This window comes from Telmatherina bonti, assembly GCF_933228915.1.
Source record: "Telmatherina bonti genome assembly, chromosome: 13".
Taxonomy (NCBI): Eukaryota; Metazoa; Chordata; class Actinopteri; order Atheriniformes; family Telmatherinidae; genus Telmatherina; species Telmatherina bonti.
The window spans coordinates 21,974,710-21,992,057 of record NC_136611.1 but is presented as its reverse complement, the minus strand read 5'-3'; the positions used below and the strand labels follow the sequence as shown (position 1 = coordinate 21,992,057).

At 41.5% G+C, this 17,348-nt stretch overlaps 1 protein-coding gene across 12 annotated transcripts in view; it reads left to right on the top strand.

Annotated features, from left to right (window-relative positions):
- The window catches only part of mef2cb (myocyte enhancer factor 2cb), a 67,344-nt gene extending 51,062 nt beyond the window's left edge, over positions 1-16,282 (top strand). For 3 of the 12 annotated variants that reach the window (XM_079250994.1, XM_079250999.1, XM_079250998.1), the window contains 8 exons: positions 4,684-4,827; positions 5,007-5,144; positions 7,514-7,703; positions 8,498-8,545; positions 13,002-13,174; positions 14,641-14,770; positions 15,215-15,350; positions 15,621-16,282. In XM_079250994.1, coding sequence (XP_079107120.1) covers positions 4,684-4,827; positions 5,007-5,144; positions 7,514-7,703; positions 8,498-8,545; positions 13,002-13,174; positions 14,641-14,770; positions 15,215-15,350; positions 15,621-15,969 — 1,308 coding nt within the window. In that variant the 3' untranslated portion in view covers positions 15,970-16,282. The remainder of the gene's footprint in view (positions 1-4,683; positions 4,828-5,006; positions 5,145-7,513; positions 7,704-8,497; positions 8,546-13,001; positions 13,175-14,640; positions 14,771-15,214; positions 15,351-15,620) is intronic. The other 9 variants (XM_079251002.1, XM_079251000.1, XM_079251001.1 and 6 more) reach the window with 9 other exon arrangements.
- Positions 16,283-17,348: the final 1,066 nt, after the last annotated feature.

Genomic DNA, 17,348 nt, shown 5'->3' with positions numbered 1-17,348 from the left:
AAAAAAAAGGTTTTGGACACAATTAAAATTGGACATAATCTCAAATTTCATTGTGAAATATTTTTATATAAAAATGTTGAAGGTTTTATTGTCTTTTAGTTTTTGTTTAGTATTTTGGCTGTGACAGGACTAAAAAATGTACTTGAAAACCTAAGATTGATTTTTAATTTAAATGTTTTTTCCACCACTGATGGCTACATCAAACTTCAAGAATACAAATCCCCATATAATTCAAAGGACTTTTCAAATACTCCCATGTCTCCAAGTCCTATTTTGATAGAGCAAACCATTCTGTTTCTGTCCCAGTTTTAACAATGCAACAAAAAGAGACTGTGACCTTGCGAGACAAGCGCTGATTCCAGTGCCATTTCACTATAGCATAGTTTAAAAGCGCAGTAATCACGATTAACCATAAGTGGCACAGTTAATGATGCTTTTATATTGTGCCTGTGTGTCAGCAGGTTTTTTTCCACCCACTTCTGAAATATGGTGCAAATCTATAAACTGGACCATTTACTTGGGAAAAAATCTAGTTATTATTTTCTCTCTTGGTTTTGCTTAAAATAGTGGGTAAACAGAGGATCACACTATAGCCAGAGGATATAAAAGGCCTATTATAAGGTCTGTTTCTGTAGACTGTTTTTGCACTGATGCTGTCAGTCACTGGGTTGAAGACATTGAGAAACATTCACTGGCCTGGCTGTCACCAATAGCCATAAACACAATATTGAATGTGTCATACCCTTCAGCCACTGCCAAGACAACTGCAGAGGGCAATGGTCAGCACTGAAGCTCTTTCCAAACACAACCCATCAACTAGCCAGGGTCTACCAGAAATAAAGATTACCCCATCAAGCCAACAGTGTTTTGATTCAGATTCTGCTGAAACATGATAGGAGTGTATAAAATGTAGGGAATAGAATGATAGTGAGGCCTAGACAGACTGAGTAGCAGACTGAGACAGAAATATGGGGGGCAGAAAGACGGATAGAGGGATAGAGAGGGTGAGCAGGGTGGCAGAATGCCGAGCAGACGGATCCTGGTATGGAAGGAGCTCTGGGCAGGCGTCAGCTGTCCCTAGCAGACCCCCTGGGGCCCTCCAGAATTCACACCCAAATACCCTCCACTGTTTTTGTCAAGAGCTACATCAAGTTGTCACCAACAATCCAAACTATGAAATTAACAGCATCCTGAATTACTTATTTCCCTGCTATTGTAACTTTGCAAAACTGTAAGCATATGGCAACGTGATTCAGCCTGTTTGTCGTACAAGCCTGCTTCTGATTTCTTCAATCTAACTTAGGATACTTAAGTCAGTTTTCTCAGTGCTGTCCAATAGTCCCTATTAGACCATCACAGTCTAGGCCAGCTTAGCTGAGGGTGAAGGGTACCGATGAGACGGGTGTCTCAGTATGTAGGACACCTTGTCTATGCTGTGCCTGCTTCACATAGGCCCTGTGAGTGGATTCATAAGGGAGCATCATGAAGAAGGAGTTTAATTAGGAGCAAGCCTCCAAAGGGGCCAAAGAGAAAGACACAAAGTAAAGCTAGAAGATAGCTTTTCCGCCATCTTTCCTCCTTGTCATTTTAATTTCTCTCTCAACTTCTCTCACAGTTCTCGCAGTTTCTCTAACGACAGGTGCATTTCGCAGAATGGTAGTTTGTGACTTGGTAATTTATCTTTTCTCATTTCTGAACATTTTTCTGACCTCATTGTATGTCCATATTTGGTAATTTCCCTCGACTATGTTCAGAGTGCATCAAGTGCAAATACAGAAAAATTAAGTGTAATTGTAAAAAAAGAAATGGCAATGATTTAAATAACTCTCTTGTATGTCAGTGAGATTTAGTAAATGACAACATGGCTGGATATATAATATAGATGTTTGGAAAAAGGAACTATTTTTAACCAAGAATAAGAATTTAGGTGAAAGTTTTGTGTTTTGAATTTTTGCTGTAAGTGAGGTGCACCAAATTATTTTATTTACTTCTTTACTCCTAATATTACCATATTCCCCGAGGCTTCCATATTCATGCCAGGTTATCATATCTACACTGTGTCTCTCTGTGACAGTTCTTTCTCTAAATTGCCGCAATGTCTTTTTGTTACTTTCCAACATAAATTGCGGATGTGCCATCATGTCACCAAATAACAAACTCAAAGCTTTGCTTAGAGAAGTATTTGTTGGTTCCATGGAGCACAGAGGTGAAACATTTAACAAATTCAAGGGAAGACAGAACACAGGCTTCTTGGTGAAGGGCAAATTATATGCAATGGCAAACATATGTCATAGGGTGATGACGTGGAAAGTGCGAGATGAGAGGTCCATTTATGGCCACGTAAGCCCTCCAGCTGATCTAATTGGTGGCTGAGTTATGTGTCAGTGTTTGGCAACAGGTGTGATGTCTATGAACAGGTGGACATTACTAGAATAAGTGACATGGCATCCTTGTACTGCACTCTAAATATGTTGAGCCTTGCTGGAGAACTAAGCTTGGGCGACATGCCTTCAGTCATATAATACTCATGGCCTGGCTCCTGCCCCCCCATCGATGCCCAGTTTAACTACTGCCCAACCCCCTACCAGACAACCAGCTCAGTTACCCCATATGGGTGTCACCTTTGGCCCAGCCCTTGTTCTCATCTCCCAGCAATACTCCACTGCTGTTCTTCCTAGAATGGAAGTGAATATCTCACGAACGCTGTGCTGGCATCAGTAGGTGGAAATGTGTGCAAGTAGGAAGAAAAGTTGTTTTTACTTGCGTGCATTCTCATGTGAACTGAGAAAGGCCAGCAGTTCATCTCTTGTCAGTTCGATATGATGCATCACCGAGGCCAGAATGAAACTACGCAAAAGAAATAGCAAACTTTTACATCTTTGCCAAAAGAGACAGCATGCTAAACCTCTGCAACCCCTTTGTTCTCTTGACTCATCCTCCTCTATTACAGCAAGAATGCCTGATTCCTGTAGGTCTGTTGGAAGTCAGATCTCCTGCATTGCCTTGGTTGATTTGTTTGGTGTGATTTCCTAAAGACTGTCAGAGATATGAGAGACACTTTGAAATTCAGAATTCCTGATTTCCACTCTAGGGGCCAAGTGAGGATCCAGAGAAAGAAAAGGAGAGCCAGCAAATGTTGACACACTTACAGTAGCTGCCTCGCCACGAGACGCCTCAGGAATCAAACAGTTATCACACACACAAAAGAGGCCTTCTAAGTTCACTAAAACCACACTAAAAACAGGCCTTTGTTGTGCTGACATGAGAGATGACTGGATTTTTATTTGTTTTCCAAGCAGCCAGATTGCTCCCTGTCACTTCTGCTGCTGCTTGTGATGGAGTAGCTTGCACGTATATCTGTTCTGTGAGTGAGAACTGACAGAGACAAACAAATGAGAGAGAGAGAAGTTCACTGAGATTAACTTATCTTGGCATCTATCTTCCTCCTTTCTCCTGCTCAGTGGCTTTTTCGTTTTTTTTTTTGTTTTTTTTCTCAACTCGGTACACCCACTCTCACACACCCACACATGCACACACAAACACAGACTCATTCCCCTTTTTCCCCTCCCACACACACACACACACACACACACACACACACACTTGATCAGCATCAAATACAGGGTGTGCTAAAGTAAATTTAATTACGTCTGTCTGATATGGAGCTTTCAGATGAAAGTAGGAGAGCGCAGTGTGAAGCGACGACTGCACAGACAGGAGCAGGCCCGTGATATTCCTCCTGTAGACTAATCTCCCTTTATTAAAGCCAAGAGGAGAGAGGGAAGGAGGGGTGGGCTGAGTGGATAGGAGTAGGAGGAGGGGGTGTCTTTGATGAGATCTCTAACTGTCAGCTACTGTACTTTTCTTCTCTCTCGCTCAGTCTTTGTCTCTCACTTTAAGAGGCAAACGAACACAGCACCTTATCATTACATGCGTACTTGCTCAGGCAAACAAATCCTCATGCTATCACACACAGTTATGTATTCTGAAACACATCCCTGTTGTTAAGTTTGTCAACAATATCTTAAAAAGGACTGATGCAGCTCTCCCTCTCCGTTTTTTAAAGCTCTCTTTGTCTCTGTTTCTGCTCCGGTTAGAGGCAGTTGTGAGTGAGTGAAGAGTGTAGTTTACTGCTATTTTCTGCCCACTCTAATGGGGGCAGGTGGCCATCAGGTGGCCAAAACAGAAACTGCCTTGTTTCTAGCACTTAAACCACAGCCGTGCACCTCTTCTGTATTTATTTATTTTTTTCAAGGTCCCATGCTTTTTTCATTTGTTCAAGACTGTGATCATTTGTTATGTCCTTTTGTTGGGTGTAATAAATCATCTGTGCCATCTTGAATGTTTACTTGTATGTTTACTTGCTCACAAAACATCCATGTTAATAGATGTTAGAATGGCGCTTTCCAAAATGATTGATGCAGAAAAGGTTAAGCTCTTTTGCGTGATAAATCTACAAAAACAGAGCTAATTTTCTTGTCAATGAAAAATGCTTGTAAAATGGATATTTTTTGTTTTAAATCAAACTACAGGCCTTTTAATTGGACTTGTCTTCTTCCCAGTTTTCTTCTTAAACGTACCTCGTCACACTTCATTATCAGCTGCCTCCCGAGCCCTTCACCTGGGTTTCTCTTCCCTACACCAAACCCCTTCAACTATATTGTGCGACTGCTCTGTTTGCAGACATTGAGAAAGAAGGGCCTAAACGGGTGTGACAGCCCAGACCCCGACGCAGATGACTCGGTTGGTCACAGCCCCGAGTCTGAGGACAAGTACAGGAAAATAAACGAAGACATTGATCTGATGATCAGCAGACAGAGACTGTGTGTAAGTACTTCTCGCTGAACACAGACCCTTCCTCTTACCTTTCTTTCCTCTCTTTTCCTCCCCCCCCATGCCTCTTGTCACGTCATCCTTGTCTCCTTGTCATCTGTTCCTACCACCCATCTCTCCATCCCTTCATGTGTGTGTTTCCACCCTTTTTCTGTGGTTGTGGGACCTGGCAGGCATTGAGCAAGAAGGAGAACAAGGGTGGTGAGAGCCCAGAGCTCGAGTCTGCTCTCATCCTCACCCCACGCACTGAGGAGAAATACAAACAGATTAACGAGGAGTTTGATCACATGATAAAAACTCATAAGATACCTGTAAGTACTGAGTGAACACTATGACGCCTCCTCAGCAGGCTAACAAAAATTTCTGACTGGCAACTGTTGCGCTAACTCTGCTAACCACAATTGTTTGCCACTAACTAATTTCACAAAAGAGAGAGTGAGCCCAGAGTGAGTTTATAGTGTGTACTTACAGTGAATAAATTACAGGTCTTTGACTTTGCTTGCTTACATTTGAGGAACAGCCCTCTAATCTGACTGAACTGTAACCATAACTAGCAGGCATTTTTCCTATATTGATTGCAGACTTTCTCTTATGAGAAATTTTAAACTTACCCATTTTCCACCTTGAACCCATGCTACCCATAATGTCTTGCCCGGCTCTCAGGGGAGGTGTGGTCTGCATGTGCTTTTCCTTTCCTGCCCCAAAACACAGTGCTCAGTCACCTGCAACATTGGGGACAGGATATCAGTAGTCACAAACTCAAATGCATGTCTCCTTAATTCACAAAACTCACTCTGCTCAAAGAACTAAAGACATAGTCCTCAGTTCCCAGTGTCTCTTAGGAGACAAATGTCAAGGCATGTCATCTGCTGGATTTATATTATTTTAGCCTATTGTTAATTCTACCAAATCTATCAGAAACCACAAAATAATGACTTACTTCTATGCAAACTGAGTCTACTCCCATTTCAGAAAACAGTGTATTGGAGTGGTTAGTGCTCAAGCCTTACAGACAGTTCCCCAGTAGATAAGTAAGAGAAGAACAGTAGAATCTATGCCACGTGGAACAGAAGGCAGTGTGGTTAGAAATAAGGCAGGGGTTGCTGAGCTGAGGTGGGGTGGTTTTGGGATCGTAGCTGGGTGGGGATGGGTGGGCGGGTGGACTCTGCACACAACAAGTGGCAGTTCAGTGTGTGGTCAGGGTTGCTGCCAAGCACTGGGCCTCTGGATTGCAGGGACTGTTGGGGGGAACTGCGGGGAAAGGCAGAGGAGGAAGATGAATGAAAACAGGAAGGATGGCACCAGTTAAAAGACGGCTTACAAACGGAGCCCATACAAACGGCAGTGGGCTGAGTGTAAATGTACACAGGCAGACGGCTTCTACTACAGTGATCATAAGATTTAAAAACTCCAACGAGGAATCTAAGATGGAAGAAATTAGAAGGTGGGTGGGGGTAACTAAAACAGACCCAGTGACAGCCCCTCACTGGTTATAAAAGAAAGCACCCTTAGGTTTTGGCTAACCCAGTTCTTTGTGAATTTGCAGTTGAAGCGAAACGTACAGTACAAACCACAGTGAAATATGGTTAAATTAACCATCATTGTATGTTGAAATAATATTTAGCCTGCTAAACGAGCATTAGTGAATGGGGGAAAACTGTAAAAGTGGAAGCAGTGTTAAGGCACCTAGCCCATTTCCACGTAAGCTAGGCTGATGATCTCCCTGATGCGTTCCTTCCATGGCTTTCAGACACATGGCAGTAATTTAGGGCGTTATTTTCTACTTCCTAAAATCAACATGCAGGATCAACCACTTCCAGGGCATTCCCAAGGTTAAGCCCTTCTGCCAAGCGACACAATAAATATGACAAACTAGATGCCTGAGGCTATCAGATTAAATCTACCCGTGTTCCTGATGACACTTCTGACTGATCTGTGTCTGCCATTTAAAACACTTTGCATTAGAGAACAGAAAAATAAAGCATTCCTAATGTTTTCTATTCATCAATCTTGAAGCTTCTCTTTTTTTATGGAACAAAGCTTTTCCAGGAGGTGAACACAGACAGAGTTGGTGGCTTATTGAGAAGTTAAATGCCACTGACTTATTTCAAGTGAACATTGCTACTTTTTTTTTTTTTTTTTCTGATAAAACTTTTCAGGAACATAAATGTAATGGCTAGAGCTCAATGAATACTTTTCTGTAGGTCAACTTTTTTATCCAACCATACCAGATGTCACAACATGTCAGAATTAATAACTGTGTCCTTTAGAAAAATCTGACAGTAGCAGTGTGTGAACTAATGTAATTATGTTAGGCCAAGTAATGGTAATAAAATCTCACACTTTCACATATTGTGGGGATGATTGGAGAAGCTTTATTTTCCATTTTGTTATTTGTGTATTGCTTCCTCTTCTTTCTTTCACCTTCTTTACTGTCATGTATCTTTGTTGTTTGTTTTGTGAACCATGATTTGTATGTTTCATGACCACTTTTTCCCCTGGCTGTCTTTGTCTTTTCTTTAAGGAACACCACCTTTGTATTAGTTTACCTTGTATTTTTTCTCTTTGTAGATATATTATTTCAAGCTTAAAAAACAAGAAAAAAAGTTGTTCACTCACTTGTATTGTTATCTACACTCTAATCACTCTTGCATCTATATCTTTTTCCTCTCTTTCTCAGCAGGCTGTGCCCCCATCAAACTACGACATGCCTGTGTCCATTCCTGTTAGCAACCAGAACAATCTAATCTACAGCCATCCTGGCGGGTCTCTAGGCAACCACAATCTGTTGCCTCTGGCACACCATGGTTTACAGAGAAACAGCATGTCTCCTGGAGTGACACACAGGCCCCCCAGTGCAGGTAACATAGGTAGGGCCTCACATGCACTTAGGAACACGTGTACATGCTGTTATCCCATCTGTCTATCCTCTCAAGTGTGTGGGTGTACCTGTCTGTCATGCTAATAGACCCAGACAGATCAAATGTGTGATTTAATTCATGACAGCTACCCACAATATTCCACCTTAAGGCAGAGAATGAATCTAAAGCCATCTCCTTCGAAGTATATTCTCATATTCTTTGCTTAGTATTTTTCTAAAGTAACAGTAAAATAAAAATTAAATAACATTAAATCCCAGCCTTATTTAGTGTGAGACGCTACACTTGGGATGTCTGGCTCTACACATAAGCATTGAGTTGCTGGTGACATAAGCAAATTGGGGCTGTTGGTTTGTTATTGTTGTCCAAGGTCCTTTTTCTGTCCCCATGGTCTGAAGGCTTTTACCCACACCCTCACCCTGTCATTACAACTGGATGCTAGAAACGCCAGCACAAACTAAATATGAGTTTTGGCGCTTGTAGCATCCACACCAAACCGCACACAATCTTGACCCTCCCACTCTTCCACCTCACATGTTTTAAAAATAATAATGTGTCATTTTTCTTGGACAGCAGCTTAATGTAGCCACTCGTTGTCCAGTTGCTCAGCATGTTATGAGTGGGAGGTAGCATTACTTCTGGTATCAGTGCACAGTGATGTATGAGCTGACACAGCACATTGCAATTAAAATGAGTGAGAGACTGGAAGCAGAATGGATGATATGTGGGTGTCTATTCTCTAATGGTTTTCTCCTTTTTGATATACTGGTTATTTCATCTTACAGGTGGCCTCATGGGTGCTGACCTCACCACTGGCGCAGGCACCAGTGCTGGTAAGAATGGCCTCCTCTGCTAACACACACATCTGCTAACAGACACGCATCCACTCAAACGCACTCACACACACGGCACCCACTCACCCACTCGGGACCATAAAATGCATGACTAACGCTAACCCAAACCCAAATGGAGGTTTTGTCCATGATGTGTTGAAGTTAGTGGTCGTGGAGTTCATCTGGGAGTGTTTGCTCAGTGCCTCGGCTGTGACACATCCTGCCTGCTTTCAGCTATAAAATGGAAGAACAAGTGGGGAGAAACAGAAGTAAAATTGCTTTGTATACAGAAGCAGCAGTTTGTCCGCTCCTTTTGAACCAATGCAGGACTTACAAGTATACAGTAAAATTTTATCTGTTTTTTTTTTTAGAGGCTTTTTATTTCTGTCTGCAACCAAAATTATTCATTGTTTTGATTTACTCGCCATGCCATAATGTTCCTGTGGACGGTGGAGCAGCCCACATTTGCAAAACATGTGTAAGAAATCTTATGTGTTGGCTTTTGTTTGTCCACGAGTTTGCCCCTAAGGACATGTCAAGCTCAAGTTTATTGCAAAGAGATTCCCCTTTAAAGGGTTAAATTTTACAGCCCATGCATATAGTGCACAATGTAAAAATGGAGAACTGGGGGCGTCAGTCGGGCACAGCTGGACAGCCTTGTCTGGCCCCCGAGGCTTCATCACAAGGGGTCAGTGCCTGGTTTCTCTGTCTGGTCACTCATTGTGCACACAAACACATACACACACACACAACAGGACCGTTTGTTGTGGCTTGTGTTCCATTGACGGCGTTTTGCAGTGCATGCTTCAAATGTAGCCTTTGTGTCATCATGCTGGGGGAACAGAGGCGCTCTGTGAGAGCTGTGCATGGCTCAGCAGCCGTGAAAAACACAACGTGGAGAGAAAGTCATGTGGGAGCTGAAAGATTCCATTCAACTCTCCCTTAAATCTCTTCTGGGGTAGGGGGGTAGAAGGAGCGAGTTTGAGATGGGGGGGAGCAGTGATAAATACCCAGTGATGGTGGAGGCATGTGTGCATAGCAGAAACTGTAGGGGAACACAGATTGAAGTGTTCTAGGAACTTGATCAGCCATTTTAATGATGTTCGTCTAACTTCATCAGCATGAGGTCACCCAGCTGCCATGGCGGCGCAAGGACTGTTTTATTGTTCTTATTTTGTTTATTAAAAGTTCTGATGAGGTGATAATACAAGTAGCTACCTCCCCTGTGTGTGTGTGTGTGTGTGTGTGTGTGTGTGTGTGTGTGTGTGTGTGTGTGTGTGTGTGTGTGTGTCATAACTAACACAGGAGGGGCCTTGTATGCGTGTCTGCAAATGTTCATTTTGCAAACTTAGATGTGAATACATCAGCTCTTGTTTACCACATTCTGCAAAGAGATTAAATCAGGACTTTGGTAGTTCTTTCATTAGCAACATGTCATGCTTTAAAGCGTGACATGTTTCAATCATATCTGCAGTTAATCCTCACACATAGCGTGTAAGTTTAATCGTAAGTCTTTTTTTTTTTTTTTCCCTTCCTTTTGCAAATGCGCAACATGAAACCCAGATGTGAGAGTACATTCAAAATCACAAAAGATCCCCAGGTAATTCTAGTCCGGTGTAAATGGAGCATGTCACTGAAAGGCTTAGTCATCACATCTTCTCTATGGAAATATTGCGGGTGATTTGTCTGGACGCGTATGTTTGCCTATTTATGCAGCATGTGTTCAATCTGTCATTTCCTTTCCTGGTTCGGAGATAGTATGATGTGCTGATAGAGATAGAACACAAGAGGAGGAGATCTGGTGAGGAGAGCCTCAGATTAAGGCCCCAGCATGTCAATACCTTTTCCACTCCTATTCGTGCAATTAAGTAGCTGTCATTTGTTCTCCAGTTAGGACTCTCCTCACCAAAGATCTGCAAGGAGTTAACCAGAAAGCCCTGTCCCCTCTCACCTTGATCACACACCAATTACTTTACTAAATGAGTTACACGAAGGGTACATCGCTCCGACATCTCCAGTCAAAATCACATGGAAACACAAGTTAAACAGCATACATATAGTAACTGACAAAAGCCATGTTCAACTGATTCAACTGATTAAACAACGTCTGCCTTGGTCCTGGCAGCGCTTTGCCCCAAGTGCACAAGTTGTAAGCGTGAATGTGACACCTTAGTTCAGTTGGAGAATTCAGGGTTGAATGCACATTTGGCCAAACCGCAACGGAAGAGTGTGTGAGTATGGGGAATAGAATGGAGCGCGCCTGTTAGACCACAACAGGACATCAGAAATTTGTTCAGTAACAGTAAAATGTACATGAGTTTAACCACACCTTTCTTTTTTGTGTGTGTGTGTGTGTGTGTGTGTGTGTGTGTGCGTATGTGTTGTGTGTAAAAGGGAAAGACAGAGAGAATGAAGACACCCCGTTTGGTGGGGAAGATTCTCATGCGTCTTGAAATGCCCGAGCTAACCATGGAACTAACCAACATTGACCTTGGCTGTCCCCCTACACTTTAGAAATAGCCCAAAGCTGTTTATCTGAATCTCAGATCAGATGTTCTCGACGTGTGAGTTTTACACAGCAACAAAACGACTCCTCACTGAGCTGTGTTTAATTTTGGTACTTCCTCTGAACAGTTGACGCCAGTCTGCGCTGCAACTACACTGTGCAAAGTAGCTCTTGAGGCGGAGAATGGAAATGAACTCTGGGTATCTTGTCTTCAGCTGATGTAGCAGTTGAGTATCTGTTGAATGCAACCATCCTTTAAATCGGGGTGATCACATTGCAGAATAGAAATATTTCAGTCACAGTTCTTGCTTCATTAACGTAATTGGCCTGTGATTTTGCTTTTGAAGTGCTTAAGGACTGGCCTATGCCACTCATGATTATAGTCATCTAGCATATAATTGACTGGACTGCAGCCATCTCCACAGGGTAGCAATACACAGATGTCTGATTAACTGTCACCAAGAAGAAGTCCGTGTCATCTTGACCAAATTGTGTATTAATGCCCCTCTATGGCTCAGTGTCTTTTTCTTATTCATCTGTACAGAAACACTGCTGTACTTCCTGCTGGGTTATTTACCAAAGCATGCGTATGCGTGTGTGTTTTATATGTGTGTGAGGTCTCATTCATCTATCTCCACATGCACCCACTCAGTCTCACAAAGGGCCAGCCATGAGAATGAGAAAGCGGGAAAAGTGAAGAGGCAGCTGCCTCTTTGCTAATGTGAGAATGACATTGGAACTAAGTAGGTCCAATACAAAAACATGTGCATCCATATGCATGGCTTGTGGTTAAGCACTCAAATGGTTCAGTATATCTCAAAGTAATATTGTGTTAATGCACTCTTAATTTTACCGGAAAATGGCTTGTATGCGACATCAGGAAGATGCTGAACTCAATACAGCGCAACACTATACAGTGACAAACAAAGTATATGTTAGCAGCAGCTTGAGCTTGCGTATGTGTCACATACATAAGGCCACTAATGACGAGGGCATACACCAACAATAATGCGCACTGTTTTTCCAATTCTGTCAGCCTCATTTTCTCTCACCGCTAGCAGTCGTTTACTCTTCAGATTGTTCAAACTGAGCTTTTGAGACTTTTCATTTCCAAACAACAAAAACCTCGCTCTCAAATTAAACAAAGATCAGCAAGGGAAATTGCCCAGGAAGACATCTGCAACTCATTTTCCCCTGGAGTATATGATTAGGAAATTCATTTATGTCTAACATATAATTCCTGCCTGTCTTTCAAGTGGGAACGTCCACACAGTGCCCTGTGTTCTGCCCCTTGGTAGAAGGAAGGAGAAGTAAGGGGAAAAACAGCCCAGGGAAGAAACAAAGACTATGTTGCTGGCAAATATCCTCTACTTTTAGTTTCCTTAATGATGTTACTATGATTTTACCCCACCAGATTGTAAGGGGGAAATTGGTGCTGCATTTGGGCCTGCACTCACAGCGAATGTAGATTTGGTTGCAACATCAAGGCAGGGTTTTTTGTCAGGAAGAACCACAGAACTGTGCTGAGCTGTGATGGCCAAATGAACCATCTCATCCTGCTGTTGTCCTGTTACCTCTAATTAAATGTTTTTACAAGATTTGCTGGCTGTTCTAGAGTATATACAGTTGAAAGTGGCAGAGGTAGTGTGAAACAACATGTCTGTTTGACTATCCACTCTAGCAGGACACACTGCTTTCATGAGTACCCTTGCAAGTATTTAAAGAACATTTTTTCTATGGCGAAGTGGAAATTAGACAGATAAACTTAAAAAGAAGCAAAAGGTGCAAATAGATTTAATTAAGATTCACTTTTACGGACAGAAAGAATTTAAAAATCCATCAGACCTTCCTGGTAACATATTGTTGAGTCTTTTGATTCAAATGTCATTCAGTAAATCTGGTTAATGTTTCTCTGTCCTTTTGGTTTTCTCCCGTCTTTTGCTCTCATAGGAAATGGTTATGGGAATCACCGCAACTCACCTGGGCTGCTGGTTTCTCCAGGTGGAATGAACAAGAACATGCAGACTAAATCTCCCCCTCCAATGAACTTAGGCATGAACAACCGCAAACCCGATCTACGTGTGCTCATCCCCCCTGGCGCCAAGAACAATATGCCCTCCATCGTGAGTAATCTCTCCCTCTTTCATTTCATTTAAATGTTCTTCTGTTCCTTATCAACCTCGCTCATTAAATCTTATGACCTGTGAGAGGATCTGTTATAGTCTTTTTTTTTCCTTCAGCCCCTTTCTGCTGCTTTTATCTCTTCATATCAGACTTGGGTTAGTTAAGATTATATTCATGACAAACGTGACTTTCAAACAACAGATTGCTCTAAAACTTACTCTTGGCCCAAGGCTGATGTGTCTCTGTGTACCCTTATACTGTAGACCCTATTGTTTCTTCCCCATCTCTTTATGATAAAATATTTTAAGATAGCAAAGTTAAAAAATAGTTCCTAGCATCTTCTTTTCACATTAGTTTTGGTTCCACTGGCTCAAAAAGTAATTCCATCCCTAGATCCACATCTAAGCGCTCCTTTAATATGCTCACTCTTACTCACTAATTTGAATTTATTACCCTCCCCTTTTAATGCCGTCAGTCTGAGGATGTTGATCTGCTATTGGTAAGTCAGACTGCCACTCAAATTTAGACATTTTAGGAGCCCTAAAAAGGTCTAAAGAGAATAAAAATTTTAGGTTTTTTCATCATAAGCTTGTCAAGATGGTTCTTAAGAGCACAGTGTGCCCTACATGGCAGAAATTATTGCAATCACATGTGTCTAACCTTCCTAATATGTGTCCAAATCTGTATCTCACTACAGAGAAAATCACAGGTATATAGGCTTTTCTTTTCTTTTCTCTTCTCTTCTCTTCTTTATTTATTATATTTTTAAATAAAAGCAAGCCTTTCTCTTGAGTAAGTTCCACCTCTATTGTTGCTGACTCTGCTGATGGCTTGAATGTTACCAGATGTTACCGTTTGTGAGGACATATAGTGCCATCAAGTGGTATGTTGGAGTAAAAGCAGCCTGGCCTCTTTTCTGCCACATCTTTTCTTTTTTCCCCCATCTCTCCTTCATCATTTTATCTTTTTTACCAGTGTGGAAAAAAATTGCTTCAAAAACAAACAACACACATATTTAATTTGTCAAAATGCTGAAATAAAGAGTAAGAAAAGAACACACTTTCATTTTACATCAAGCCTCCATTGTTTTCTGACAGACCCTCCCTTCTTCCTTGATAAAGTCCCTTTCCCTTTCCTTTGCTACCATGGGTTGTCGTGGAAACCGATGGTGTTACTATAGCGACTGTGGGCCCTCAGAAAAAAGGGTGGTAAATGATAGGGCTGGCAGGGTTCAGCCGAGCCTCATGTCAAGTGATTAATTTTCCCTGAAGTTGGCATCACGTTCACTCTCTCAGCATCTGTTGACTGAAAGAAAGATTTAACAGAAAGTAAATTATTAGAAAAACAAAAACTTTTTTTTTTTTTTTCATTTTTCTGCAGTTCTGTCTTGGTTTTGGCTGTAAGTTGATTTTTTTTCTACTCAAGCTTCTCCTATCTTTCTCTGTGTCTTCCCTTCCCATCACAGAACCAGAGAATAAACAACTCTCAGTCTGCTCAGTCTTTGGCCACCCCTGTGGTATCAGTAGCAACTCCCACTCTACCAGGACAAGGCATGGGCGGTTACCCATCTGCCATCTCTACTTCTTATGGTACTGGTATGTACCACAGTATCTTTATAGTTTTCTCCTATTCTCTTTGTTATTATATTTGTCCTGTTTGTTTGTTGGTTTGTCATTTCATTTAATTAAACAGTCATTTTTTGTAATCACTTAGTATATTTTTTTAACTAATGCATAATTTCGCGAGTTACCTTATACTGTAGTTACGTTATATAGTAGGTAAATTACACATATTTTATCTGTATTTTTCCAGCAGTCAATTTAATTACTTGTGTATATGCTCCATTGTAGTATCCTTTCAATTTTGTAGTGTTATACGACCATTGAACAGCAGAGGGGGCTATTGTCCCACCTACTGACAAAGAACACATAGAAGTCACAGCTCTGTCTGTCAAAGCTTAACTCATTTTGCAGCTTTAAAATTCTGTAATCTTCTCTGTAAATATTCTCCTTACCTTTTCCCTGTATGTTTGCACGCAGAGTATTCCCTGAATAGTGCAGACCTGTCCTCGCTGTCTGGCTTCAACAGTGGAAGCTCCCTACATCTCAGCTCCATGAGCGGGTGGCAACAGCAACACCTTCAGAACATGCAGCACTCAGCACTCGGACAGCTAGGGTGAGTGAACTTCCCTCGAGATGTTGTTGGGAAATGCATGATAACACATGGTTTATTAACAGAAATAATTTCTCAAAATGCCAACACTAAGAAATCTAAGACTTCTTCACTGTTCTTCACTTGCAAGGTCCATTATAAATGACACTGCTGTTTCACATGTGTGCGCGTGTGCCTGCATGCATGTTGCCATGTGATTGACTGACTTTAAATATCACTTTGTCTCTTGCTCTGTAACTCTGTAACTCCTTGCGTTTCCTTTCCTTCCAACAGAAATTGCTCTAGCTCTCACTTATGTCAGGGTTCAAATCTCTCCCTGCCCTCTGCTCAAAGCCTGCACATCAAGTCCGAACCTGTTTCTCCTCCTAGAGATCGCACCAGCAGCACACCAGGGGGGTACGGTGGTGGGGTTCCACCTCCTCAAAACCCTTCGTCCCGCCAGGACTCGGGACGCTCCCCTGTTGATAGCCTGAGCAGTTGTAGCAGTTCCCATGAGGGCAGCGACCGTGATGAGCACAGGAACGAATTCCACTCACCTCTGGGACTGGCCCGGCCCGCCCTGGATGAGCGTGAGAGCCCCTCCATCAAACGGGTGCGCCTTTCAGAAGGATGGGCAACATGATAGCTCTGCCTCTTCCCTGGCAGTGCCCCAAGTTGCCCTGAGCACCCAACAATGCAGCATTGTGATGCCCCTAAGTCAGCTGTCTCCTCCTCCTCCTCTCACTCGATATCATGAGTCAATCACCACCCAACCCCACGGCCTCTCTCCTTTTATCTCTTTAATGCTGAAGGAAAGAAAAGGGACAACCCTTTTCAGAAATCTGTCATTTCTTTTCTTTTTTTTTTTTATTTTCTTTTTTCTCTTTTTTGCTGAGTGTGTGTGTGTGTGTGTGTGCTATACATATTGACATTATATAAACCAGTGAGGTGTTGTAATGGGGTTTTGGGAGGGTGGGTGTCTGTTGGGATGGGTTCTTGGGGTATTTTTGTTGGGGAACTATGCATAAATTGTATTGTGTGTGAATTTAAAAAAAAAAAAAAAAAAAAAAACATATGCATATATTTTTACACGTGTGTAAGTGTATATATATGCATATCAGCAAAAAAAAAAAAAAGTCAGGTACTCTGTCTCATAAAACGTACTTACGATTTGCCGCAGCGATATATCAGTAACTAGAGACAAAATAAGGAAAAAAAACAACAAAAAATATTAACATGAGAGCGAGTGTGTCCAGTGGAAAACACTTTAGCACTTGAGTTGGACAAGCAGTATGTGTGTACAGTATCAGTTTGATTGCTAAATACTTTCTCTGCAGTTCTCCCTTGAAAAATGTGTGTTATCATTAGATGATGTCATGTTGCAGGTTCAACGTATTTATGTAAATAGTGGGTCAAGGGGGGAAGGGCAGGGTTAAAAAAAATTGCCAGACATTTCAAGATTTATTAACTCACTAAATAAAAAGCTATTATGCAACATTTGAAGGATTGTACAGGTAAACAGGTAAACCCAGTGTCAAGTGTGTGGCACCTTTGATGATTTTAGCTCTCCCCTTAAAGAATGGAGTGAGGACCACCTTTTGATCGAAGAGCTGCGTTGGTGTAATCAAGAAAACTCTGGATCTAGTATTAACTTCTCAGTATTGATAAACAAAAATGAAAAATGATTTAAAAAACAATTGTACGATACACTTGCTTATATTTTCATATGAAAGGAATACAATGCAAAGCATTTTTGTGGCTTTTTGTAGTTTCTATAAGCCAGAATGTGTTTTTGATAGCTTTGCTAATAAGAGATGGAAAGTTCACCCAGATGGGAAATGACAGGGCTTCGAAGCCCCAAGCCATGAAAAACAGACTGAAATCCAATGCTTTGCTGAACTGTTTTAACTTTGTAGAGGTTTGTTTTTAAACGTGTATTTCTAATTATATATGATAATGGTAATATTAAGAATCTTTAAAAAAAAAAAAATCTGTGAAATTAACATGCTTGTGTATAGCTTT